We start from the raw sequence: 26,470 nt of genomic DNA, 5'->3' as shown, positions 1-26,470 counted from the left end.
TCCTCATAGGGACTGTGATTGCGCTATTAATTTGATTCCTGGCTGTAAGTTCCCTAAGGGCCGACTTTTCAATCTGTCTGTGCCAGAGCATGCCGCTATGCGGAGTTATGTAAAGGAGTCCTTGGAGAAGGGGCATATTCGCCCGTCTTCGTCACCGTTGGGAGCGGGGTTCTTTTTTGTTGCCAAGAAGGATGGCTCCTTGAGGCCCTGTATAGATTATCGCCTTCTCAATAAGATCACGGTCAAATTCCAGTACCCTTTGCTTTCTGATTTGTTTGCTCAGATTAAAGGGGCTAGCTGGTTTACCAAGATCGACCTTCGAGGGGCGTATAATCTTGTTCGTATTAAACAGGGTGATGAATGGAAAACAGCATTTAATACGCCCGAAGGCCATTTTGAATATCTTGTGATGCCTTTCGGGCTCTCTAATGCTCCATCTGTGTTTCAGTCCTTTATGCATGATATTTTCCGGGAGTATCTGGATAAATTCATGATTGTATATTTGGATGATATTTTGTTTTTTTCCGATGATTGGGAGTCTCATGTGAAGCAGGTCAGGATGGTATTTCAGATCCTTCGTGCTAATGCATTGTTTGTGAAGGGGTCTAAGTGCCTTTTTGGAGTTCAGAAGGTTTCTTTTTTGGGTTTCATTTTTTCTCCCTCGGCTATTGAAATGGACCCTGTTAAGGTCCAGGCCATTCATGATTGGACTCAACCCACATCTGTGAAGAGCCTTCAGAAATTTTTGGGCTTTGCTAATTTTTATCGCCGCTTCATTGCTAATTTTTCTACTGTGGTTAAACCTCTGACCGATTTGACAAAGAAAGGTGCTGATGCGGTGAATTGGTCCTCTGCGGCTGTGGAGGCCTTTCAGGAGCTTAAGCGTTGTTTTACTTCTGCCCCTGTGTTGCGTCAGCCAGATGTTTCTCTCCCCTTTCAGGTTGAGGTTGACGCTTCTGAGATTGGGGCAGGAGCCGTTTTGTCTCAGAGAAGTTCTGATGGCTCTTTGATGAATCCGTGTGCTTTCTTCTCCAGAAAGTTTTCGCCTGCTGAGCGTAATTATGATGTCGGCAATCGGGAGTTGTTGGCTATGAAGTGGGCATTTGAGGAGTGGTGACATTGGCTTGAGGGAGCTAAGCATCGTGTTGTGGTCTTGACCGATCATAAGAATCTGATTTACCTCGAGTCTGCCAAGAGGTTGAATCCTAGACAGGCTCAATGGTCTTTGTTTTTCTCCCGTTTTGATTTTGTGGTCTCGTATCTTCCGGGATCTAAGAATGTGAAGGCTGATGCCCTGTCTAGGAGTTTTTTGCCTGATTCTCCGGGAGTCCTTGAGCCGGCTGGTATTCTCAAGGAGGGGGTGATTCTTTCTGCCATCTCCCCTGATTTGCGGCGGGTGCTTCAGGAGTTTCAGGCTGATAGACCTGACCGCTGTCCTGTGGGGAAACTGTTTGTTCCTGATAGATGGACTAGTAAGGTAATTTCTGAGATTCATTGTTCTGTATTGGCTGGTCATCCTGGGATTTTTGGTACCAGATATTTGGTTGCCAGGTCCTTTTGGTGGCCTTCCTTGTCACGGGATGTGCGTTCTTTCGTGCAGTCCTGTCGGACCTGTGCCCGGGCCAAGCCCTGCTGTTCCCGTGCTGGTGGGTTGCTTTTGCCTTTGCCGGTCCCTGGGAGGCCCTGGACGCATATTTCCATGGATTTTATTTCTGATCTTCCTGTCTCTCAGAAGATGTCTGTCATCTGGGTGGTTTGTGACCGGTTTTCTAAGATGGTCCATTTGGTACTTTTGCCTAAGTTGCCTTCCTCCTCTGATTTGGTTCCATTATTTTTTCAGCATGTGGTTCGTTTGCATGGCATTCCGGAGAATATTGTGTTTGACAGAGGTTCCCAGTTTGTTTCTAGGTTTTGGCGGTCCTTTTGTGCTAGAATGGGCATTAATTTGTCTTTTTCTTCAGCGTTTCATCCTCAGACAAATGGCCAAACGGAGCGAACCAATCAGACCTTGGAAACCTATTAGAGATGCTTTGTGTCTGCTGATCAGGATGATTGGGTGACTTTCTTGCCGTTGGCCGAGTTTGCCCTTAATAATCGGGCTAGTTCGGCTACCTTGGTTTCGCCTTTTTTTGTAACTTCGGTTTTCATCCTCGTTTTTCTTCAGGGCAGGTTGAGCCTTCGGACTCACCTGGTGTGGATTCTGTGGTGGACAGGTTGCAGCGGATTTGGACTCATGTGGTGGACAATTTAACGTTGTCTCAGGAAAAGGTTCAACATTTTGCTAACCGCCGTCGGTGCGTTGGTCCCCGGCTTCGTGTTGGGGATTTGGCCTGGTTGTCTTCTCGTCATGTTCCTATGAAGGTTTCTTCCCCTAAGTTCAAGCCTCGCTTTATTGGTCCTTATAAGATTTCTGAAATTATCAATCCAGTGTCTTTTCGTTTGGCCCTTCCAGCTTCTTTTTCCATTCATAATGTGTTCCATAGATCTTTGTTGAGGAGATATGTGGTGCCCATGGTCCCCTCCGTTGACCCTCCTGCTCCGGTGTTGGTTGAGGAGGAGTTGGAATATGTGGTGGAGAAGATTTTGGATTCTCGTCTTTCGAGGCGGAAACTTCAGTATCTGGTCAAGTGGAAGGGTTATGGTCAGGAGGATAATTCTTGGATTTTTGCCTCCGATGTCCATGCTGCCAATTTGGTTCGTGCTTTTCATCTGGCTCATCCTGATCGGCCTGGGGGCTCTGGTGAGGGTTCGGTGACCCCTCCTCAAGAGGGGGGTACTGTTGTGAATTCCGTTCTTGGGCTCCCTCCTGTGCTTATGAATGGTACTTTTGTGAGTTCTGCCCTTGGGCTCCCTCTGGTGGTTTCGAGTGGTACGGCTGCTCCTTGAGTTTGGCCTTAGCAGCTGCTTTCACTAATCGGCTTCCCTGGCCTTGCTATTTAACTTGGCTCTGGTCTGTAATCCATGCCAGCTATCAATGTTCTCTGGGTTGGATTCAGACCTCTCCTTGGATTCTCTGATGGCCTGTCCGTTTCAGCATAAGTTCTTGCTAGTTCTTTGCTTGTTCCTTTGCTTGGACTTACTGCTTGTTTTAAAGTTATGTTTCTTTTTGTCCAGCTTGTCATTATGAACTATTCAGGCTAGCTGGAAGCTCTGGGGAAGCAGATTTGCCCCTCCACACCGTGAGTCGGTGTGGAGACCATTTTTTGTAAACTCTGCGTGGATTTTTAGTTTTTTAATACTGACCGCACAGTATCCTTTTCTATTTCTGTCTATCTAGATTAGAATTTGGCCTCCTTTGCTAAAATCTGTTTTCATTTCTGTGTGTGTCATTTCCTCTCTGCTCACAGTCAATATTTGTGGGGGGCTATCTTTCCTTTTGGGAATTTCTCTGAGGCAAGAAAGTTTTCTGTTTCCATCTTTAGGGGTAGTTAGTTCTTAGGCTGTGACGAGGTGTCTAGGGAGAGTCAGGAACACTCCACGGCTATTTCTAGTGTTGGTGTTAGGAGTAGGAACTGCGGTCAGTAAAGCTTCCACCTCCTCAGAGCTTGTCCCATGATTCAGTTTACCCACCAGGTCATATCAGTGCTGCTCCGTAACAACCAGGTCATAACAGGGACCCCCCTGAATCTTCCGCTGCAGCACCCTCTGCCACAGGATGTTGCCTGGTTCCAACCCAGTCAGCTTTCTGTATAACTTCCTATCTAACCCCCAGTTTTACCAGATTGTGAGGCGTGGCCTAATACATAGCACCCTTAGCTCCCCCTGGAGGCCAGACTGTGAAGTGTATTGGTGTCTGTGATACCTGGTCAGGTGAACTCCTTCAGTGCCATCAGACGTACCATAGCCCTCCTTAGCGGCGGAGCATCAGTACTGCAACGACCAGGACTCTGGGGCGCTGCAGAGGCCTTCTCTGGTCGGGGACTGCGTAGATCTGTATTGTCTGACCCTGGAAGGGGACGGTCTAGATGACTTGGAACTACGGTGTCTCTCCCTAGAAGGGGATGACTGAGTGCTATGGGATGACGTAGATGGACTGTGGGTCTGCTTGCGTCCTGCCCTAGACATGGATGTGCCAGGTCGTTCTGTTCCTGAGTCAAGCTCTCCCTTTGCTGGGTAGCGGTCACAGCCGAGGCATGACTCTGCAGAGCCCAAAGCAATGTGGAGGTTTGGTTATCTATAGACTGCGTCATAGATTGCGACCTCTGAGTGACCCATTCCGGTGTGGCATTAGACACCGAGGCATTGGCAGGGGCTTCTTGGGTCTCTGACGCAGTAGTCTGGATGCAGTCCTGGCAGCGCGATACGTGTTGCCACTGGGGAGAGTGGTCCTGCAGGCTGTACAGAATGCATAATATCAGTCCTGCCTGGTTCTCTTGGACTTGAGCCCGGCATAGTGCACAGAGTGCAGAAGGGCTGCCGGCAGAGGACCTTACAGGGGTAGAGAAACCTATAGGGGAGCCTTATAGGTAATATGGATTCACAGCCTGAGTAAAACAACCCAGCTGTGATCTTACCCCACCAGTATGCCCCTAGGTCCAGCGCCGAAGATCCACAGTCTTGTGCCCCCCGGAGACTAGCTGGCCTGGTCCTGCTGACCAGGAGATGCAGAGTTAATCCTTGCTGCAGTAAAAATGGCCGCCGAGGAGAAGAGGCAGGGGGAGAAGGGGCGGAGAGCTGAGAAAAAGGCGGCAAAGCTGTGTAAAAACGCGCCCTTTCTGTCTTGATCCGCCCCCTCTATGACACTGTAGAGTGTCATATTTGTCATCCGGGGGGCGGGCCGGGGGGGAGGAGAGGAGGCGGCGGCTACAGCTAGGCCGAAACCGGGGCCTAAATTAGATGCCTGATGCCCAGAAAGGCTCCAGGCCGGCGCGGAAGTCCGGGGGGGGGGGGGCGGGGTTGGATCTGGACCGGACCCCCCCAGATTTAAAGGCAGGATAGCGGTGGGGCTGTAAGCGGAAGGGGGGGCCCCGTGTGGGGTCCCCCTGAGGCAGTATAGAGCTGGTGCTGCCGCAGAGACAGGGGTGCAGGGAGCCCTGTGTCTGTATGTGCCATGCCTGCCTGCACTCCCCCGGGCCCCGACAGGAGCCCGCAGCTGGGCTGGGGTCCCTGGATGCAGGCGCAGTGTGCTGGCCCATTGCTTGGAGCTGTAGAGTGCTGCCTGTACAGGCCCTACCTGAGGCGTCTCAACCTAATACCCCCAGAGGGGGATTAGGGAGGGTGCTGTTGTCACCTTCAGGGGCCTTTATCCTTGCCTCGACCTCAACCCAGAAACCAAAAGGAATTGGGGAAGGAGGGGGGAGTCTCGATTTCGAACCAGCACCCGAGGGACTGTGGAAGGAGCAACATGGGGAATAGCCATCTCTACTTCAACCGGGCACCTGTAATAGGGGGTCGAGGAAGGAGCCATGCCGGGAGTCTCACAGGAGACCCTCTTTTCTTCATCTGTAATCCGTCAGAAAAAAAACGGAGTAAAAAATCTTAGGTGTGCCTCCTATGCGACACTAAGCAAAAACTGGAGAAGGCTGATGCCGTTGAGGCGACAGAGTAAATAATATTGCTCCCGATTTCAGGAGAGATTGTGCAGTAATTTGAAAACATAATGTCATTTATAACATGGAGTGAATCCATGAAACCAGGGCTCGAGCCATGCCAACACATCTCCTGCAGGCATGAATAAATGTATATTACAGCCATCAGCCGCGCACAGCTCAGAGCTACATCACGGCACAGATGTAATGGATTTTATGTAGTTTATCACAATCTTCCTTGAAGTTCGTTGGCTCTAAAAGAAATTGAAATTTCAGGATAAAGGGAAACTCTGCTGTTATTGTACAATCAATGTGAATACTTTCTGCCCAATGATGACAAAAGTATTCTAGGAGCGATACCTTTATTGGCTAACCAGAAAATAATATGTTTGCAGCAGGGCCGGACTGGGACTAAAATTCAGCCCTGGCATTTGAAGTTACACAGGCCTATTTGTCACATGGTGACTGTATAATATATTTGTACACCTGTAGGCAGGGCCGGTTTTAGGCAAAGTGGGGCCCTAGGCAAAGTGTAAAATGGGGCCCCAAATGATAACATATTGCACATCACACAGAAGCATTTTGGTTGTATTTACATTCCCTGAGTTCAGGCCGCTAAATGAGTGTGATCGACAATACTGAAGTAGTTCAACGCTTGTTTCCCGACCTCTTTCCACCAGCTGAGGAATAATGATGGGCATAACGATCACTAATAGATCACTAACAGATCACCATACAATATCATGCTATCAGCAGCACATCTACAGTTTACACTGGCGATGTGCTGCTGAGAACAATGATTTTGCTAGAACAAAAATCAATCTGAATATGCAGCTTTTTACTTGTTTAGTAAAATACACCCCATAGTCCTCCATATATTATAATGTGCACCACAGTCCTCCATATACAGTAGTATAGTACACTCCCGATAATCCTCCATATATTAAAATACACTGCTCAGTCCTCCATATAGCATAATACACTAATCATAGTGCTCCATATAGTATAATGCACCGCCATAATCATCCATGTAGTACAATTCACTTACCATAGTATAATGCACCCCATAGTTCTTCATATAGTATAACTTACTCCCCATAGTCCTTGATACAGTATAATGCAGCCCACATATAGTATGATGCAGCCACCACCCTACAGAATATAATGCAGTCACCCCAGAGTATAATGCAGCCACCCCATAGAATATAATGCAGCCCCCCTCATAGTTTAATGCAGCCCCCTCATAGAGTATGATGCAATCACCCCTCAAAGAATATAAATATAATACAGCCCCCCATAGAATATAATGTAGACCCGAATAGAATATTATACAGCCCACCTCCCCACAGAATATAATTCAGCCCCATCAAAGAGTATGATGCAATCATCCCTCATAAAATCTAATACAGCCCCCCATAGAATATAATACAGCCCACCTCCCCATAATATATAATGTAGCCCCCATAGAATATAATGCAGCCCTCCATAGTATATAACACAGCCTCCCCCAGAGAGTATAATATACCCCCCATAGAATATAATATACCCCCATAGTATATAGCAAAGCCCGCATAGTATATAGCACAACCCGCATAGCAGATAACACAGCCCATGTAGTAGTATACAGCACAGCCCACACAGTAGTATACAGCACAGCCCACGTAGCAGTATACAGCACAGCCCACGTAGCAGTATACAGCACAGCCCACGTAGCAATATACAGCACAGCCCACGTAGCAGTATACAGCACAGCCCACGTAGCAGTATACAGCACAGCCCACGTAGCAGTATACAGCACAGCCCACGTAGCAGTATACAGCACAGCCAACGTAGCAGTATACAGCACAGCCAACGTAGCAGTATACAGCACAGCCCACGTAGCAGTATACAGCACAGCCCACGTAGTAGAATACAGCACAGCCCACTTAGCAGTATACAGCACAGCCCACTTAGCAGTATACAGCACAGCACATGTTATTTTCTGGTTAGCCAATTAAGGTATCACTCCTAGAATACTTTTGTCATCATTGGCAGAAAAGTATCCTATTATTGCACAGAAATTCACACTTGGCCCTCACTGCTCAATGCTTAATGTTGTCGATCATAAAAGCAAAGTTTGGCCAGAAAGACTGGACCTGGTCTTGTAGGAACCATATGAGCACATTCAGCAGCACAGAAGGAAGAGAAGGGAGATTCATCCAATAAGATATCAGGGATCTAGGAAGCCAACAGCATCATTACCCTCCGCTTTCTCTTACAGACCCATCATAATACTTTTCCTCGAGTTATTTTCAAATTTGTCAGCACATTCTACGTATGCTGTAATTTGGCTTTGTAGTTTACAGAACTGGGCAGGTAACGGTCACCGTCTTCCATCCCCAGAGGGTAGGTGGATCCTCCAGGTTGTAAGTTCTATATGAAAGGGCTTTCAATGCCCAAAGTCGCTTCAACAGTTTTGAATGGAGGAGAATGTTGTGGTCTAGAGGCAAAATGGTGATCATGGTAATACAGACGGACTACACCACCGATAAAGCAGCCACACCGGTGACTGAGAAGAATCTTTGACTTCTCTGTATTTAGTGGTTACTACTCACCTGGGTAGTCATATGTAGGAATCTCCTCTTTACACCACTCATCACCCCTCACATACGTCTCTGTAGTATTAATATGGGTCAGATCTTCTCCCTGAAACAAATATTGTAAAAGTCACAGACAGATGGAGAAGTCACATCTATGATCAGCTCTAAGGCTACGTTCACATTTGCGTTGTGCGCCGCAGCGTCGGCGACGCAACGCACAATGCAAATGTAAACGCATGCACAACGCAGCGTTTTGTGACGCATGCGTCCACTTTTGCATGGTTTTGGGCGCAGAAAAAACTGCAACTTGCTGCGTCCTCTGCGCCCTGACGCATGCACCACAGTGACGCATGCGTCACAAAACGCAAGTGCAACGCATGTCCATGCACCCCCATGTTAAATATAGGGGCGCATGACGCATGCGGCGATGCTGCGGCGCAGAACGCAAATGTGAACGTAGCCTAATCCTGCCCTCTCCACCGTTCTCATTACACAAGTATAAAACATATAATACTTGGGGATAAAACAAGACTGAGCACAAGATCTTCACAGCCGTCTACACATCATAGGTGAGATCTCACGACACCTCTCCATCTACCTGATGATCCTGAGGAATATCAGGATCTTCTTGTTTATAGTCCTGTGGAAGAAGAGGACGGGGCCATCTCTCTAATGTTGTCCTCTTACTGGATAGATCTGGAGGAAAAACATACAGGGACTGAATTCATTCTTTACATACAGATAATTATAGGCCGTGTGTATTTAGTCCTGTCTATTACCTGGTGATATGAGGGGCTGAGGAATCTCCATTATGACGTTATTGTACAAAGCTTTGTGTCCTTCTAAATACTCCCACTCCTCCATGGAGAAATAGACGGCGACATCCTGACACCTTATAGGAACCTGACACATACAATGATACCATCATCCCCCGATCCCTTCATAGCGTTACTGTATAATTTCCCAGCATTCCCAGCAGTGTCACCTCTCCAGTCAGCAGCTCAATCATCTTGTAGGTAAGTTCTAGGATCTTCTGGTCATTGATGTCCTCATGGATCAGGGAGTGAGGTGGAGGCCCCGTGATTGGGCTCAGGGGTCTTCCCCATCCCTCAGACACAGGGTCCTGACAGCGCTCACTAGAGGTCTTCTTCACTACTGTGTAATCCTGGTTATGGAGACACATTAATAAATCTCACTACAGACATTTCCAGAGTCCTCACCTCTCCAGTTCTGTCCATCTGTTATTCCCATAGATAAGAATGATGTAATGTGACGTCATCAGAGTCTCTCACCTCTCCAGTAAGCCGGAAGAGAATCTCTAGGGTGAGGAGTAATATCCTCTCTGCCATCTTGTCTCTGTCCATATCCATCTTTGATGGGTAAATCAGGAAAATTCTCTTATATAGAAGATCTTCACTGAGAGGATCCGATATTGTAGAGACCTGAATGAGAAGAAGATGAGCCGATGTAACATCATAAGAATCCTGTGTAATAATACAATTACTGGAGATAATAAGGGAAACATATGAGGAGATTTATTATTTAAATCAATGGCATTTTTGACAACCAACCTTTCTAAAGCTCACAGCTGGGGGCTGGTATTCTCAGGTTGGTAAGAGGTCATTGATATAGGCCCCCCAGCCTTAAAATAGCAACGCCCGGAGCTGCCCTATTAGATGTACCTATTCTGGCGCTTTACCCGGCTCTTCACACTTGCCTTGTAGCGGTGGCAAGTGGGGTTAATATTTGAGTACTTTTACTGTTTTTTTTTTTAATTTACATAAAGAAATGTATTTATTGAAACAATATTTTTTATTTCAATTTATTTTTAGGGGTTTTTTTTGTTTTTTTTTTAACACATGTATTTTTTTTTTTTTTACTTTGTCCCAGGGTGGGACATCACTATGTAGTGATAGATCGCTGATCTGAAACTTTGCATTGCATTGTGTCAGATGACAGGCAGTGCTGCAGGCTTGCCGGCGCCTGCTTTGAGCAGGCGCTTGCAAGCCACCTCCCTGCAGGACCCGGAAGGAACCCCACGGCCATTTTGGATCCAGGGTCTGCAGGGAGGAGGATGGAGGAGAGGCGCGGAGCAACGCGATCATGTTTGATCCTATAGTTACATGTTGAATAAAGGCACAGCCAGAACAAAGTCTTTTATTTGAAATAAAACTAAACAGTTTTCCATTTTTATTATTACGCCTAATCCCAGCGAAGCCCTCGATCTCCTGTAATACAAATAAAATAAAAAAAAACAATATACCATACCTGTCAATTGGTCTCTCCCACTCCGTAATCCATGTCTGGGGGCTAGTTTTCAACCTGGACGGTTCCAAGATATGACTGCCCCGGCTGAAAACCACTGGTGAATGAGATGCTGAGAGCGCAACATCATTGACCAGAGTGACATCATCACTGGCATTTTCCCACTGTCCTGAGGTCACTGAAGTTCAGCCCGGCCTCGATAATGTCACCGCTGGTGAATGATGCTGCGCTATCAGCCGGGACGGTTGCATCTTGGCACCGTGAAGGTTGAAAACTATTTAGCCCCCTCAGACATGGATTACGGCGTGGGACAGAAAAATGGACAGGTATAGTATATTGTTGGTTTTTTATTTTATTTTTATTACAGGAGAATGAGGGCTTCGCTGGCATTAGGGGATGCAGTAAGTAGGGTTTAATTGAGATTAATAAAGGAGTCTGTGTAATTTTTTCAAATAAAGGACTTTAGTCTGGCTGTGTCTTTATTTACCATACAATTATACAATTATAGGATTAGTAATGGGTGGGTGTCTTATAGACACCTCTCCATTACTAAGCCGTGGGCTTGATGTCACCATAACATTAAAGGTGACATCAACCCCACAAATATTAACCCCACTTGTCACCGCTACAGGGCAAGTGGAAAGAGCTAGGCAAAGCGCTAGAAAAGGTCCATTTAATAGATTACCACAGCTGATATCCGGCACATTAACCCCCGGAACACTGTGATCAAACATGATCGCAGCGTTCCGGCGGCATAGGGAAGCATCGCGCAGGGAGAAGGCTCCCTGCGTATTTCCCTGAGACCCTTAGAACAATGCGATGTGATCGCGTTGCTCCGAGCCTCTCCTCTGTCCTCCTCCCTGCAGGCCCTGGATCCAAAATGGCCACGGGGCTTTTTCCGGGTCCTGCAGGGAGGTGGCTTGCAAGCACCTGCTCAAAGCAGGTGTCGGCAAGCCTGCAGCACTGCCTGTCAGATCGCTGATCTGACATAGTGCAATGCAAAGTGTCATATCAGCGATCTGTCACTACATAGTGACCTCCCACCCTGGGACAAAGAAAAAAAGTAAAAAAAATAATAATTACATGTGTAAAAAAAAAAAAAAAACCTAAATAAATTGAAAAATATATATATATATTGTTCCAATAAATACATTTCCTTATGTAAATTTAAAAAAAAGCAATAAAAGTACTCAAACTTAGTATCACCACGTCCATAACGGCCCGACATATAAAAGTGTCCCACTAGTTAACCCCTTTAGAGAACACCGTGAAAAAATAAAAATAAAAACGAGGCAAAAAACAATGCTTTATCATAATACCGCCAAACAAAAAGTGGAATAACACGCAATCAAAAAGACCCCCGAAAATGTAATCTTGTCCCGCCAAAAACTAGCCGCCAGACAGCATCATTAGCAAAAAAATAAAAACGTTATAGCCCTCAGAATAAAGTGATGCAAAAAAAAATGTTTCTATTATTATATTATAGTCTGTCTATTATTATATTTTTTCTTTTATTATATAAAAGCGCAAAACATAAAAAAATTATATCAATGAGGTATCACTGTAATCATACTATCCCGAGGAATAAAACTACTTTATCAATTTTACCAAACGCGGAACGGTATAAACGCCCCCCCCAAAAGAAATTCACAAATTGGTGGTTTTTGTTCATTCTGCCTATCAAAAATCGGAATAAAAAGCGATCAAAAAATGTAACGTGCCCAAAAATAGTACCGATAAAACTCGACCCACAAAAAACAAGACCTCACATGACTCTGTGGACCAAAATATGGAAAAATTATAGCTCTCAGAATGTGGAAACGCAAAAAATATTTTTTGAAATAAAAAGCGTTTTAGGCTGGTTTCACATTTGCATTTTTGGCCGCAGCGTTTGTACCGCATAAAAACGCATGCGTCGTGTATTCCTATATTTAACATTAAAAACGTGCGTTTTTTTTGTTCGCGTTTTGCCACGTTTGACGACGCATGCGTTTTTTCATCGTTTGCGGCTTGGCGCGGAAATGCAATATGTAGTAATTTTTAGAGGCGTCAATTTGCCGCCTGGAAACGCATGCGGTCGATTGCGCAAGGTTTGCGGCAAAAAAAAACGCATTGCTGTCTATATGAACGCATGCGTTCACAAGCACTTGCATTCGTGAACGCATGCGTTCCACAAGAAAAAACGTGTAGACTTATGCGTCGTAAAACGCGACAAAACGCGAACAAACAAAAACGCATGCGTCCCTAATGATAAATACAAAACGCATGCAGATATAAAAACGCAAACGCAGGAAAAAAACGCATGTAAACGCGTACAAATGCAGCGTTCTTTTAACCGCATGTGCTACCGCATGCGTCTAAAAAGCGCTGCGTTTGTGGACGTTTACATGCGTTTTTTCAACCACTTGCGGATGCGTTTTAAACGCTGCGGATTTAAATGTGAAATTAGCCTTAGTGTGTGACAGCTGCCAAATATAAAAACCCGCTATAAATATTAAATCAAATCCCCCTTTATCACTGCCTTAGTTAGGGAAAAATAATAAATAAAAAAATGTATTTATTTCCATTTTCCCATTACGGTTAGACTGGGGTCACATTGCGTTACGGCAGTCCGTTAGACGGACTGTGTTACACCGTGGCATAACACAGTCCGTTAACGCTGCCATTAACCCTATTATCGGGCGCATCGCCGATGCATGCCATAATCAGCATGCGCTAGCTATGTGCTGTCATTCTGTGACAGACCTCGGACGCGGGCTGCAGCATTTGCGGGTCCTTCACGTCTAGCACAAGTGAAGCTTCTGTGCTATCGCGATCGCATAACGCGGTCTTGGAAAAGGCACTAGCGTTGTGCAGTCCGTTTATCGCACGTGTTGAACGGTCTGCACCAATGCAATATGAACCAGGCCTTAGGGTTAGCGTTGGGGCTAAAGTTAGGGTTGGGGCTAAAGTTAGGGTTGGGGCCTTAAGTAAGGGTTGGGGCTAAAGTTAGGGTTGGGGCTAAAGTTAGGGTTGGGGCTAAAGTTGGGGTTAGGTTTTGGATTACATTTATGGTTGGGTTAGGGGTGTGTCAGGGTTAGGGGTATGATTAGGGTTGGGATTATGGGTGTGTTTGGGTTAGGGGTGTGGTTAGGGGTGTGTTGGGGTTAGGGGTGTGGTAAGGGTTGGGATTAGGGTTAGGGGTGTGTTGGGGTTAGGGTTGGAGTTAGAATTGGGAGGTTTTCACTGTTTAGGCACACCAGGGGCTCTGCAAACGCAACATGACGTCCGATCTCAATCCACACAATTCTGCATTGAAAAAGTAAAACGGTGCTCTTTCCCTTCTCAGCTCTGCCGTGCGCCCAAACGTCATGTTTATTTATGGGGCATCATGCTCTTGGTAAGTTTATAGGATAATATTTATGTGGGAGTTTGCCCCACCTCTTCCCCTTCAAAGTGCTATGGGCACTTTTTGTAGAAGGGAGTGGTACATTTATGAATGTATCCACAAGGTCGGTCTTTGTTATAAATTAATCTTGTTACTGTGTATTTTCACAGCTTTTCCAACCGATCGCATGGATCATAGAGCCCGGGAAAAAAAATGGCTCACTAAATTAGATGAGGTATTCGGTGATGACTCAGTTGTGGTTTTTAATTCAAGGGAAACAGAGGATTCTATTACTAAATTCAAATACTTGCTAAACAAAAAAACACGCCTATGGTGGAACAAGGCTTTTTTAGAGCGTACATTGCCAAGGGTCTGATCCCCAGAGGTCTAAGTATACAGGTTTTTCCATCGTTTACTATGCAGGACGAACTCCTTAATAACCAGTGGGAGGAGCTATCTTCAAATTGTTCTAGAGGCTATATGGAATTATTGATCAAATCAAACATGACGTCCTTACAGGAGGTGGAGAATGAAATTGGTTCCCTACAGGAGACCTTATTCAGCACCCTTACGGTGGCAGCCAAAGCAAAACTCAATGAAGAACTTGAGGGGGAATTCCAAAATGGGAAAAATAAATAGTTGCATCCAAGACTAAGAAATACCAGAGAGATGTGCTGGATTTTAAAAACAACCATGTATATAGATGGAGGAAAAGACAGGCTATTCAGCCCAAATCCTCGGTTCATCGTAACTCCTTTTCTTCTGCATCCTCTATGGATGAAGCACCAGCCGGCAGCAGTCATTCCAATAGTGTTCTTAATGAAAGACTAGGATTGGGCAAATTTGGAAATCGGAAAGGGAAAAATAAGCAACGCTTTAGCCAACCCCAATCCCAGGAGAGAAAATCTAAATCTACTAATAATTTAGAAGTAATCAATTTAACAGATCATGTGTTGTCTAAGGATCAATTAAACGTTCTGAGTCTTAGATTAACGTTAGTTCCGACTAATAACTTTATTTTGCAGCTATGAAGGACACACAGCTGTTTCTGAGGAAGGCTATCCTGTGAAAATTACATGCTAAACCTATGGATACTCTCAGTTTGGACACAGCCTTAGAGCAAGAGGCACTTGCTGCCTTGGAGGAACTCGCAGGAGAAAGTGATCCACCTGCCACAGGTACCTTTCCTGCTTCCGTTGCGCCGAGATGTACCACGTTTCCTGTTATGACCCCAATGGCGAGGGTCTCAGAGGAACGTGGAAGTCTGCAGAATACAAAAAACCAGCTCATAGGGCAGTGGTAACTGGGTTGACCATATATCTACTCCTAACGCCAACACTAGAAGTAGCCGGGGATCATTCCTACGATGATTCTAGATGACACGCTCCAGCCGGAGAATCTAACTACCCCTAGTAGAGGAAAAACAAAGACCTTTCTTGCCTCCAGAGAAGGGGACCCCAAAGCTGGATAGAAGCCCCCCACAAATAATAACGGTGAGGTAAGAGGAAATGACAAACACAGAAATGAACCAGGTTTAGCACAGAGAGGCCCGCTTACTGATAGCAGAATAAGAAAGGTAACTTATATGGTCAACAAAAACCCTATCAAAATCCACACTGGAAATTCAAGAACCCCCGAACCGTCTAACGGTCCGGGGGGAGAACACCAGCCCCCCTAGAGCTTCCAGCAAAGATCAGGATATAGATTTGGAACAAGCTGGACAAAAATACAAAACCAAAACAAATAGCAAAAAGCAAAAAGGCAGACTTAGCTGATATAACTGGAACCAGGATCAGTAGACAAGAGCACAGCAGACTAGCTCTGATAACTACGTTGCCAGGCATTGAACTGAAGGTCCAGGGAGCTTATATAGCTACACCCCTAACTAACGACCCAGGTGCGGATAACAGGAATGACAGAAAAACCAGAGTCAAAAAACTAGTAACCACTAGAGGGAGCAAAAAGCGAATTCACAACAGTTTCCCCCCTTCTCCCTATGTCCCCAGATTGACATTTTCAATAAACTTGTTTTGGAGGATTTGAAAAAATCCCAAGTGACAAAAGGGGTGACAATTTGACAGTGGCACAACGGAGAGCTCTCAAGGAAATGAGATCTCTGCGTGATGTTGTAAGTAAACGAGCGGATAAGGGGTCATCTGGCCAACGGTGAAGTATGAGAGGGAGGCATTTCATCAGCTAAGAGATCGGGAGTCCTATACTTCCTTATCACATAACCCACTGTCCAGTTTCTCTAGAACTTTGTTCGAGATCCTGGACTGGGCCCTGACACTGGGCATCATATCTAAGAGGGTGTTTGAGGGCCTGATTGTCAAGTATCCGGTGGTCCCTACCTTCTATCTGCTGCCAAAAGTTCACAAGGACCCAGTGGAACCCCCGGGGCGTCCGATTGTTTCTGGCATAGGCGGGTTATGCGACCCCATTTATAAGTTCATTGAACCCTAACTGCATCCCTTGGTTGAGTCGCTCCCCTCCTATGTCAGGGACACTACGGACGTCCTGAGGAAACTCGATGGCCTCACCTTAGAACCAGACATGTTGTTTGCAACAGTTGATGTAGAATCCTTGAACACTAGCATTAAGCATGGTGACGGGTTAGAGGCGGTTGAGTTCTTCTTGGGCATGAGTAACCTTGATCCCTCACTGCGTTGCCTGATCCTGGAATTACTTCAATTCATTCTGACACACAATTATTTCACGTTCGAAGATCGGTTCTTCCTCCAGAACCGTGGCACTGCCATGGGCGCGGCGTGCGCGCCCTTGTACACTAATCTCTTTCTTGAATTCTGGGAGAGGGAGATTTTTGGGGAGGGCATGTGCTCCGCCTCCCATGTGCAGTGCTGGTACCGGAAAATTGATGAAGTGTTCATGATTTGGCAGGGCCCCGAGTCTGTCCTCTTGGACTTCATCCGTGGACTAAATCAGAACAATTGTAATATCCGCCTCACGCACAGCTGTAGGTGACATTGACTTTCTGGACATCAAGGTCATCAGATGTAAGGGTGGCAGGGTACAGACCGATGTGTTCCGTAAAGAGACGTCGGTCAATGCCCTGCTACACTCCACCTCAGCACATACCAGATCCACAATACGTGCTATACCAACAGGCCAATTTTTAAGAATGAAAAGGATTTGCTCCACGGATGAGGTCTTTGAGAGTCAGGCACGGGATTCGTTTCCAGGATCAGGGTTATAGCAGGAGGGATATCAAGAAGGCTTATCTTCATACCAGGAGGGCCCCAAGAGATCAATTACTCTGCAGATCTTCCACCTCTATTCCCATTAAGAGGGATCAGCCACTTAGATTCATCACTACATTTATTAACAAATGGGATAATATTTGGGAGATTCTGCAGACATTGGTCAGTACTGGAAACAGAACCTACCTTAAATAGAATTCTACCGGATCGACCTCTTATTACGGCTAGAAGGGGGAGGAGACTGAAGGACCAACTGGTAAGGAGTCACTATGTCTCAGCCCCCCCTAGTTTGTTTGGATCCGGACATCAGAGGTGGGGATGCTTTCCCTGTAGTTCCTGTAAGGCATGCAGGAATATCGTGCAGGCCACTGTATTCTCGGCGGCGGGTGGAGGTAGGGAGTACCGGATTACGAGCTACATTTCATGTAGTTTATTATGCGGTATGTACTTGTAACCTAATTTATGTAGGTCTCACCTCTCATGAGCTCCATGTTAGGGCCCGGGAGCATGTCAGAGACATTATGGCTGCCAGGGATGCAGACAATGTATCGGAGTTGAAAACCATTCCGAGACACTTTAGGTTACTTCATGATTGTAATCCAGATGCTCTTAAAATACGGGGGATTGATCAGGTCCATTCGGGCATTAGGGGTGGGGATGTGAAGCGTACGCTAGCACAACTGGAATGCCGGTGGATAGTGACATTGGGGACCATGACCCCGAATGGCCTCAATGAAAAATTGTCCTTTGTTCCCTTTTTATAGGTGTGTTTTAATATAAATCACTTTTCCTTTGCCCTGTTTTCCCCTTTTTGAATTTTTATCTGTTATTTGTGGTTTTATTGATTAATTTATGTTTTTTTCTTTAGTTACAGTTTTCCAATATTGCCCAGTCTTATTCTGTGTCAATATATTCGTCTAATGGACATTTGGCTGACTGAATCGTTAGTAAAGAGGATGACTAATGGAACCTTTCACCATTGGCACTGCAGGGTCTTTGAATTCCATGTTATCTGATCCAGTATAATTATGTGGACACTGACTTCGTGGAGACAATGTTTCTTTTGTAATTCCAAAATTACTGTTCTACATATAAATATTTGATGTCTTGCATGTTTTCTCTGGAATTGTTTATAATTGTACCTGCATTAGTGAGCTCCCAATGTGTCTCATCCTTGGTTGCTGCTTGCCAGCAGCTTTCCCTGTTCCAAAATGGCCGCGACGGTGGTGCGCATGCGCGGTGGACTCCCTGTCTGGCTACGCTCCAAAAGGCATCTCTAACAGCGGCGCACAGACTATTGACGTTACGGGAACTTTATTCCCCATCTGTGCGCCGCTGAGATGGCCGGAAGGAGCGTGGCACCGGGGGGAAGACCTGCCTCCATGCACCGCACAAATCTGAGCGGCAATTAGACACAGATGCAGCAGGGACATACAAGACCCAATTTTTACCATAATCCACACAGCCCCCCCGAGGAAGCTCAGCACAGCACGCGAAACGGGCGTCGGGGCTAATTGATGGATGTACCCAGCAGTAAACCACATATGGGTAAGCAAAACTTACGGCACTTTATATAGATAGATCTTTTTACTGAATGGGCTAAGTGCAATATGGGTGGGTTAAGACAGGAGAGGATTACTGGCCTTTACTTCTTATTGGTAACTATGTATTAGTCCAGGATAGTATTATCCATACCTATCCCCACATCTCAGAAGCCCTTTATGCCCTATACAACCGAGCATTACATTATGTGCTGTTTTGGGTTGCACCTTCACATTTGCTGAATGGGGATTTTGCTGGAGTTATCCATTGTTCATTCACCAATCCTCAACACTTCTATTGTTTGACTACAGGTATTTTTAAAAAATTGCTGTACTATACTAATAAAGTTTATATTCTTTATAATTGATGACGTCATGTTTATTTAAGGGGCATCATGTTCTTGTTGAGTTTATAGGATAATATTTATATGGGCGTTTGCCCCACCTCCTCCCCTTCAAAGTGCTATGGGAACTTTTTGTAGAAGGGAGTGGTACATTTATGAACGTATCCGCAAGGTCGGTCTTTGTTATAAATTATAAACTTTTGTGAAGCACTTGGGGGTTCAAAGTGCTCACCACACATCTAGATAAGTTCCTTAGAGGGTCTACTTTCCAAAATGGTGTCACTTTTGGTGGGTTTCCACTGTTTAGGCACATCAGGGGCTTTCCAAACGAGACATGGCGTCCTATCTCAATTCCAGACAATTTTGCATTGAAAAATCAAATGGCGCTCCTTCCCTTCTGAGCTCTGCCATGCGCCCAAACAGTGGTTTACCCCCACTTATGGGGTATCGGCGTACTTAGGACAAATTGCACAACTATGTTTGGGGTCCAATTTCTCTTGTTACCATTGGGAAAATAAAATATTGGGGGCGAAAAATCATTTTTGTGAAAAAAAAGGCATATTTACTCACCGATAACGGTGTTTCTCAGAGCCCATGACAGCACCACAGAGATCCGCCCTTCAGGGACAGGAAACCTACAGGATAAAAGGGCGGTATCTCTCCCCTGCATCAGTTAGGTTTACAGAGCATCGGAGGTCCTCCAGGTTAGTGGCAATAAAAAATATACACTTTTAACATAATGCTTAACAGGTGTACACCGTGTCTATATGAAACACACATTTCGTATAATATAATGTGCTCACCGCATACGTGATGAGGGGGGAAATACGCGGGTGCTGTCATGGGCTCTGAGAAACACCGTTATCGGTGAGAAACTATGCCTTTTCTCAGTCCCCATGACAGCACCACAGAGAGAATTGCAGAGATTGTTGCTTATGGAGTTTCCACAGCCTGCAGAACCCTTCTTCCGAAGGTTAAGTCAGATGAAGAGGCTTTGTCTAGATGGTAGTGTCTAAAGAAGGTTGAAGGTGATGACCAGGTGGCCGCGTTACATATTTCCTCTGTTGGTACCTCCGACCTTTCGGCCCAAGAGGTCACCACAGCCCTTGTGGAGTGGGCTTTCAGTCCCTCTGGAATTGTATTCCTGGTAGATGAGTATGCCAGGGCTATCGCATCTGTTATCCAGCGTGCTATAGTGCCCTTGGAAGCTTTGAGTCCTTTCCTGGGTCCCTGGAAGCAGATAAAGAGAGACCCTTCCTTCCTATGCTGCTGGGAGGATTCTAGGTATTGAACTAGACACCGCTTTACATCTAATTTGTGGAATTTTCTTCCTTTTTATTTTTTGGGTCTGAGCAGAAGGAAGGAAGGATTACCTCCTGAGATCTGTGGAATCTGGACGCTACTTTGGGTAGGTAGGCAGGGTCAGTTTTAAGGATAAGTATCATAAAAGATTTTTGTGAAGGGACTTGCGAACAGGGCTTGGAGATCACTTATTCTACGGGCTGACGTTAGAGCTATCAGAAGGGCCGTTTTAAGTGATAAGGTTTTAAGGGGTATTGACTCTATAGGCTCAAATGGAGAGTCTGTTAAAGCTGACAAGACTAGATTTAAGTCCCAAGGAGGAAGTCTTTTTATAGTTATCTGTCTAGATCTTGACGCCGTTCTAACATATCTTGTTATCCAAGGGTTGGCAGCTATATTTTCACTGTACAATGCTCCTAGAGCCGCTATCTGTACTTTTAGAGTACTCACTAAGAGGCCCAGATCTAGACCCTTCTGTAGGAATTCTAATATCTCAGCAATTGGAACCCCATCCTATAATTTTACCCTGGATGTGGATAAAATTTTTCTCCAGGTCTTGCCATAGATTTTAGTGGTTACAGTTTTCCTACTTTTCCTTAATGTGGAGACTAGTTTATCCGAAAACCCTCTTTCCTTCAGTAGTGACTTTTCAAATTCCACGCTATTAAGTGGAGTTTCTCCGACTGAGGGTGGCACACCGGTCCCTGTGATAGGAGGTCCGGCAGATCCGGAAGAACCCAGGGATCGGTGATCAATAGCATTCTCAGCCAGGAGAACCAGGCTCTTTGGGCCAAAAGAATAGTCTTGCGGCGTCCTGCCTGATTTTTCGTAGAACTGCTGGGATGAGGATTAGTGGGGGAAACGCATATGCAAGGCTTTGTGTCCAGGGAATCATGAACGCATCTAGCACCCAAGGGCCCCCCTTATGTCTAGAGAACAAAAAGCTTTCACTTTTTTGTTGTCTATATTGGCGAAAAGGTCTATTACAGGAATTCCCCAAAGCGCTGTGATCTGGTAGAAAATGCGTTGATTTAATGCCCATTCTCCCTGTTTTAATTGGGTACGGCTCAGGAAGTCTGCTTTCTGATTCTCTACTCCTTTTATATGCAGAGCGAGATAGTAGGTTGTTTTCTACTTAGCTGAAGATTTCGGAGGTGGCCGCTATTAGGGCTTGAGACCTGGTCCCCCCTTGGTGGTTCAGGTAGGCTACTACAGTCTGATTGTCCGAAAATACTTGGACATGATGCCCCCATAGGCTGTGGAGGAAAGATAATAGGGCACGGCCCACTGCCCAGAGTTCTTTTTGCTTTGAGGAAGCCTCGAGTTCCTGACCTGTCCAAACTCCCTGAGTGACCCTGTTGTTCAGGGGAGCTCCCCACCCCGTGGGGCTTGCGTCTGTGGTAACTATTTGAGATACTTCTATTACCCAAGGGATCCCTTTCGCTAGGTTGTTGGGATCCATCCACCAGACTAGGGAATGAATGAATAGTGGCTGAACTTAAGTCATGTGGTTTTCTAGGTGACCTCTTAGAGAAGCCTGGTTTTTCAAAAAGTTGTGCCCATTGGACCGCTGGGAGGCAGGCAGAAAGGGACCTTAATAACGACTTCGCCCGTCTTAGGGTCATAGAAGGGTTTGAGCAGGCTTTCGACACCAGATTTACTATCTTTTGTTTTTTTCTGAACTGGGAGGCGGCATTCTTGTGTTGTGTCCAATGTTAGACCCCAAAATTCCTGAACTCTGGTTAGGTTTAGTTTTGATTTTTGTAAGTTTAGGAGCCAGCCTAATTTTGTTAGAGTGTTTATCACTATGTCGCAGTGTAGTTGGCAACGTTGGGCCGAATTGCTCACAATCAAAAAGTCGTCCAAGTATGGGACTATCAATATGTCTTTCTTTCAGATGGGCCATCATTTCCGCTATCTGGCCAAAAACGCTTGGTAAAACCAAAACCAGTTGGAGGACAGCGTGGCCATCCGGTTAAAGAAGCTCAGTCTGCAATGCCTGAAAAGGTATCCGATAGTAGAAAGAGTGCAGTCTGGCATTTTTTTAAACAACATCCAAATGATCAGCGCAAAGTCATCTGTCAAAAATGTTCAACTACCTTAAGCAGAGGTCAGAATCTTAAAAGTCTAAATACAAGTTGCATGCATAGACATTTAACCACCATGCATTTGCAAGCCTGGACTAACTACCAAACGTCCCTAAAGGTTGCAGCACCCTCGGCCAATGAAGCTAGTCAGCAACGCTACATCCCTTCCCTCCCTTTAAGCCCACCATTTCCCGCACCACCTGCAGTATCTGTGCAGCTTTCGTCGCCAGGCCAAAGCAGTCAGAGAATCACCAGGTTAGTAGTAGGAAACACTGCATGTAGGGCACCGGCAAGAATACCATCTCCAACACTCTCTCAGTCACCCATGTCCACCGGCACCCCCGCTAGTTCCACCGTATGCAGCTCTCCAGTCCAGCTCACCCTTCATGAGACTCTCGTTAGGAAAAGGAAGTACTCATCCTCGCATCCGCGTACACAGGGTTTGAACGCCCACATTGCTAGACTAATCTCATTAGAGATGATGCCCTACCGGTTAGTTGAAAGCGAAGCTTTCAAAGCGCTGATGGACTACGCTGTCCCACGCTACGAGCTACCCAGTCGACACTTCTTTTCGAGAAAAGCCATCCCAGCCCTCTACCACCATGTTAAAGAGCGCATCGAACATGCACTCAGGCAATCTGTGACTACAAAGGTGCACCTGACAACAGATGCATGGACCAGTAGGCATGGCCAGGGACGTTACGTGTCCATCACGGCACACTGGGTGAATGTGGTGGATGCAGGGTCCACAGGGGACAGCAATATTGGGACAGTTCTGCCTAGCCCACGGTCTAGGAAACAGTTGGCTGTAGGTGTTGGCCCCCCTCCTCCTCCTCCTCCTGCAGAAGCGAGAGCTCGTCCACAGACCGCAGTCGCACATCCACTCCATCCGCAGCTGCCACTGTTGCACACCAGGTGTGCCATTATGGGACAGCTAGTGGCAAGCGTCAGCAGGCTGTATTGGCAATGAAGTGTTTGGGCGACAACAGACACACCGCGGAAGTTATGTCAGAGTTCTTGCAGAAAGAAACCCAGTCATGGCTGGGCACTGTACATCTTGAGGCAGGCAAGGTAGTGAGTGATAACGGAAGGAATTTCATGGCTGCCATAGCCCTTTCCCAACTGAAACACATTCCTTGCCTGGCTCACACCTTAAACCTTGTGGTGCAGTGCTTCCTGAAAAGTTATCCGGGGTTACCCGACCTGCTCCTCAAAGTGCGCAGACTTGGCTCTCATATCCGCCGTTCGCCTGTACACTCCAGCCGTATGCAGAACTATCAGCGGTCTTTGAACCTTGCCCAGCATCGCTTAATCATCGATGTTGCAACAAGGTGGAACTCAACACTGCACATGCTTCAGAGACTGTGCGAACAGAGGCGTGCTGTTATGTATTTGTGGGAGGATACACATACACGGGCAGGCAGTTGGATGGCAGACATGGAGTTGTCTGCTGTACAGTGGTCGAAGCTCCAAGACCTCTGTCAAGTCTTTCATTGTTTTGAGGAATGCACACGGCTGGTTAGTGCAGACAACGCCATAATAAGCATGAGCATCCCCCTAATGCGTCTGCTGATGCAAAGTTTGACGCACATAAAGGAGCAGGCGTCTGCAGCCGAGGAAGAGGAAAGCCTTGATGACAGTCAGCCATTGTCTGGTCAGGGCAGTCTACAGGATGAGGTAGCGGGTGAAGAGGGGGAGGACGAGGAGGATGATGGGGATGAGTATTTTTTAAATGAGGAAGCTTCTCCGGGTCCAATGGAAATTGCTGGTGTGGCAAGGCCGGGTTCAGGTTTTTTTAGGGAGACAAGTGATGTAGATTTGCCTGTAACTGCCCCTCAAACCAGCACAACCGCAGATTTGACTACTGGAACTTTGGCCCACATGGCGGATTATGCCTTATGTATCCTCAAAAGGGACCCACGCATTCTTAAAATGATGAGCGATGACGATTACTGGTTGCCCTGCCTCCTTGATCCTCGCCATAAAGGCAAATTGTAAAATATCATGCCACATGAGAACCTCGAACAGATATTGGCAACCAAACAAGCTACTCTTGTAGACCGTTTGATGCAGGCATTCCCAGCACACAGCGCCGGTGATGGTTCTCACACGAGCCGCAGGGGGCTACAGGGCAGAGGTGTTAGAGGTGCACAAATCAGAAGTGGCGTTGGACAGAGGGGTTTTCTGACCAGGTTGTGGAGTGATTTCGAAATGACCGCAGACAGGACAGGTACTGCAGCATCTATTCAAAGTGACAGGAGACAACATTTGTCCAGTATGGTTACTAACTATTTTTCAGCCCTTATCGATGTTCTCCCTCAACCATCATTCCCATTTGATTACTGGGCATCCAAATTAGACACCTGGCCTGAATTGGCAGAATATGCATTGCAGGAGCTTGCTTGCCCAGCAGCTAGTGTGCTATCAGAAAGAGTATTCAGTGCTGCTGGTTCAATATTAACCGAAAAAAGGACTCGTCTGGCTACCCAAAATGTTGATGATCTAACCTTCATTAAAATGAACCACTCCTGGATTTCAAATTATTTTGCCCCACCTTTCCCGGCTGACACCTAACTTTCCTATAAAAAGGTCTTGCTTGTGGACTGGTCTTACTGAGTGTTCCAATCTCTTAATTTGCAGCAGCTTTTTGTCCAGCATACGACATGTTTACACCTCCCTAAATGGGAAACCTCCCCCCACGGGGCTGTGGTCACCCCACTTGGCGCAAGCACCCGTTAGAGTGCCGTTTGTCTGAAGAGGTGGGTGTGCCCGCTTTTGGTCGACGGCACTGCCACTGGGTCCCTCATAGTACAATAAAGTGTCTCTGGCGGTGGTGGCGTGCAACCAACGTCAGACAAACCGTTGTAACATGAGGGGCCCTGGGCCTGTACCGCCGGACACAAGAGAGTTCCCCACCCCCCAGCTCAAACTGTGCTCTACCACGTGCAAAATTATCTCTCACAGCTCCAACAATGTTTAGTCTATGCGCTGACATCCTGCAATGGCTGGCGCTGACAATAACAATTTGTTGACATGTATGATGCTAGTTAAAATATTCAGGGTCAGTGTCCTATATTGACACCAGTAAATACGTAGTGCCAAATTACTATGTCTGAAACTCAGCAGAGGAGCCCACCCCTGTACCTAAGTACGCCACACTTTTTTTTTTTGTTTTGTTGTTTTGCGAGACATTAACATCTATTTATTTTTTGGGAGTACTAACTGTGTCAGACACTCCTTGCAATCATTTTCCTCTGACCACACCAATGCTGCCTGTGTACCCCTGCGAGATAACTCTAAGTGCCTTGAGCCTATTTTTATTTATTTTAGGCCTAGTAAGCCTGTCTGCGGTCCCTCCTTGCAATCCTCCTCCGCTGACCACACCAATGCTGCCCGTGTACCCCTGGAACCTATTTTAAAGTGCATATAGCCACTTTTTTTAATTGTAGGCCTAGTAAGCCTGTCTGCGGTCCCTCCTTGCAATCCTCCTCCACTGACCACACCAATGCTGCCCGTGTACCCCTGGAACCTATTTTAAAGTTCATCGAGCCTATTTCTTTATTTTATGTAATATTAATAAAGCGCTGATGGACTACGCTGTCCCACGCTACGAGCTACCCAGTCGACACTTCTTTTGCGAGAAAAGCCATCCCAGCCCTCCACCAGCATGTAAAAGACCGCATTGTCCATGCACTTGTTATAGAAGGGTTAATAGTTTGCCTTTAAGTGCCTCTTGCCTTTAAGTGTTAGAATTACTAGAATCTGTTGACTCAGTAGTCTGATGGACTCCTCTTCAAGGAGACTATACTTCTTATCATGTATGTTCTCAATAGTCAGTCACAACATGTTCTGAGCTATGGTAAATAGAATATGACCCTGGGTGATGGTGGGGGCTACATGAGTTACATTGAAATGCATTTGATGTAAATGGTATAAAACATTGCTTTGGCTTTTAATATATCAGATAAAAGTGACGTGCTCACAGGATATGTGTGAGGTGTCTTTGTCTCCAAGCGCGCTTGTAAAATGACGGGCGTAATTCCACAATTAGGCCTCACTGGTGATCTGTCAGCTGACATTTGGGTCAGAATGAAAACAGCTACGACACACTCTGGCAATCTGTGAGTACAAAGGTGCACCTGACAACAGACGCATGGACCTATAGGCATGGCCACGGAAGGTTACGTGTCCATTACGGCGCAATGGGTTAATGTGGTGGATGCATGGTCCACAGGGGAC

At 46.1% G+C, this 26,470-nt stretch overlaps 1 protein-coding gene across 6 annotated transcripts in view; it reads right to left on the bottom strand.

The window, feature by feature from the left end:
- LOC143766581 (uncharacterized) overlaps window positions 1–26,470 on the bottom strand; it is a 250,057-nt gene that overhangs the window by 19,108 nt on the left and 204,479 nt on the right. For 3 of the 6 annotated variants that reach the window (XM_077254361.1, XM_077254362.1, XM_077254363.1), the window contains one exon: window positions 8,123–8,213. In XM_077254361.1, the coding sequence (XP_077110476.1) occupies window positions 8,123–8,213 (91 nt within the window). Of the gene's footprint in view, window positions 1–8,122; window positions 8,214–8,705; window positions 8,804–8,886; window positions 9,011–9,092; window positions 9,273–9,399; window positions 9,550–26,470 lie in introns of all 6 variants that reach the window. The other 3 variants (XM_077254358.1, XM_077254359.1, XM_077254360.1) reach the window with 2 other exon arrangements.

The sequence above is a fragment of the Ranitomeya variabilis genome, chromosome 4, assembly GCF_051348905.1.
Source record: "Ranitomeya variabilis isolate aRanVar5 chromosome 4, aRanVar5.hap1, whole genome shotgun sequence".
In the NCBI taxonomy this organism is placed as follows: Eukaryota; Metazoa; Chordata; class Amphibia; order Anura; family Dendrobatidae; genus Ranitomeya; species Ranitomeya variabilis.
Note: the sequence above shows the minus strand (reverse complement) of the source record. Positions and strands in the feature narration are given on the sequence as shown.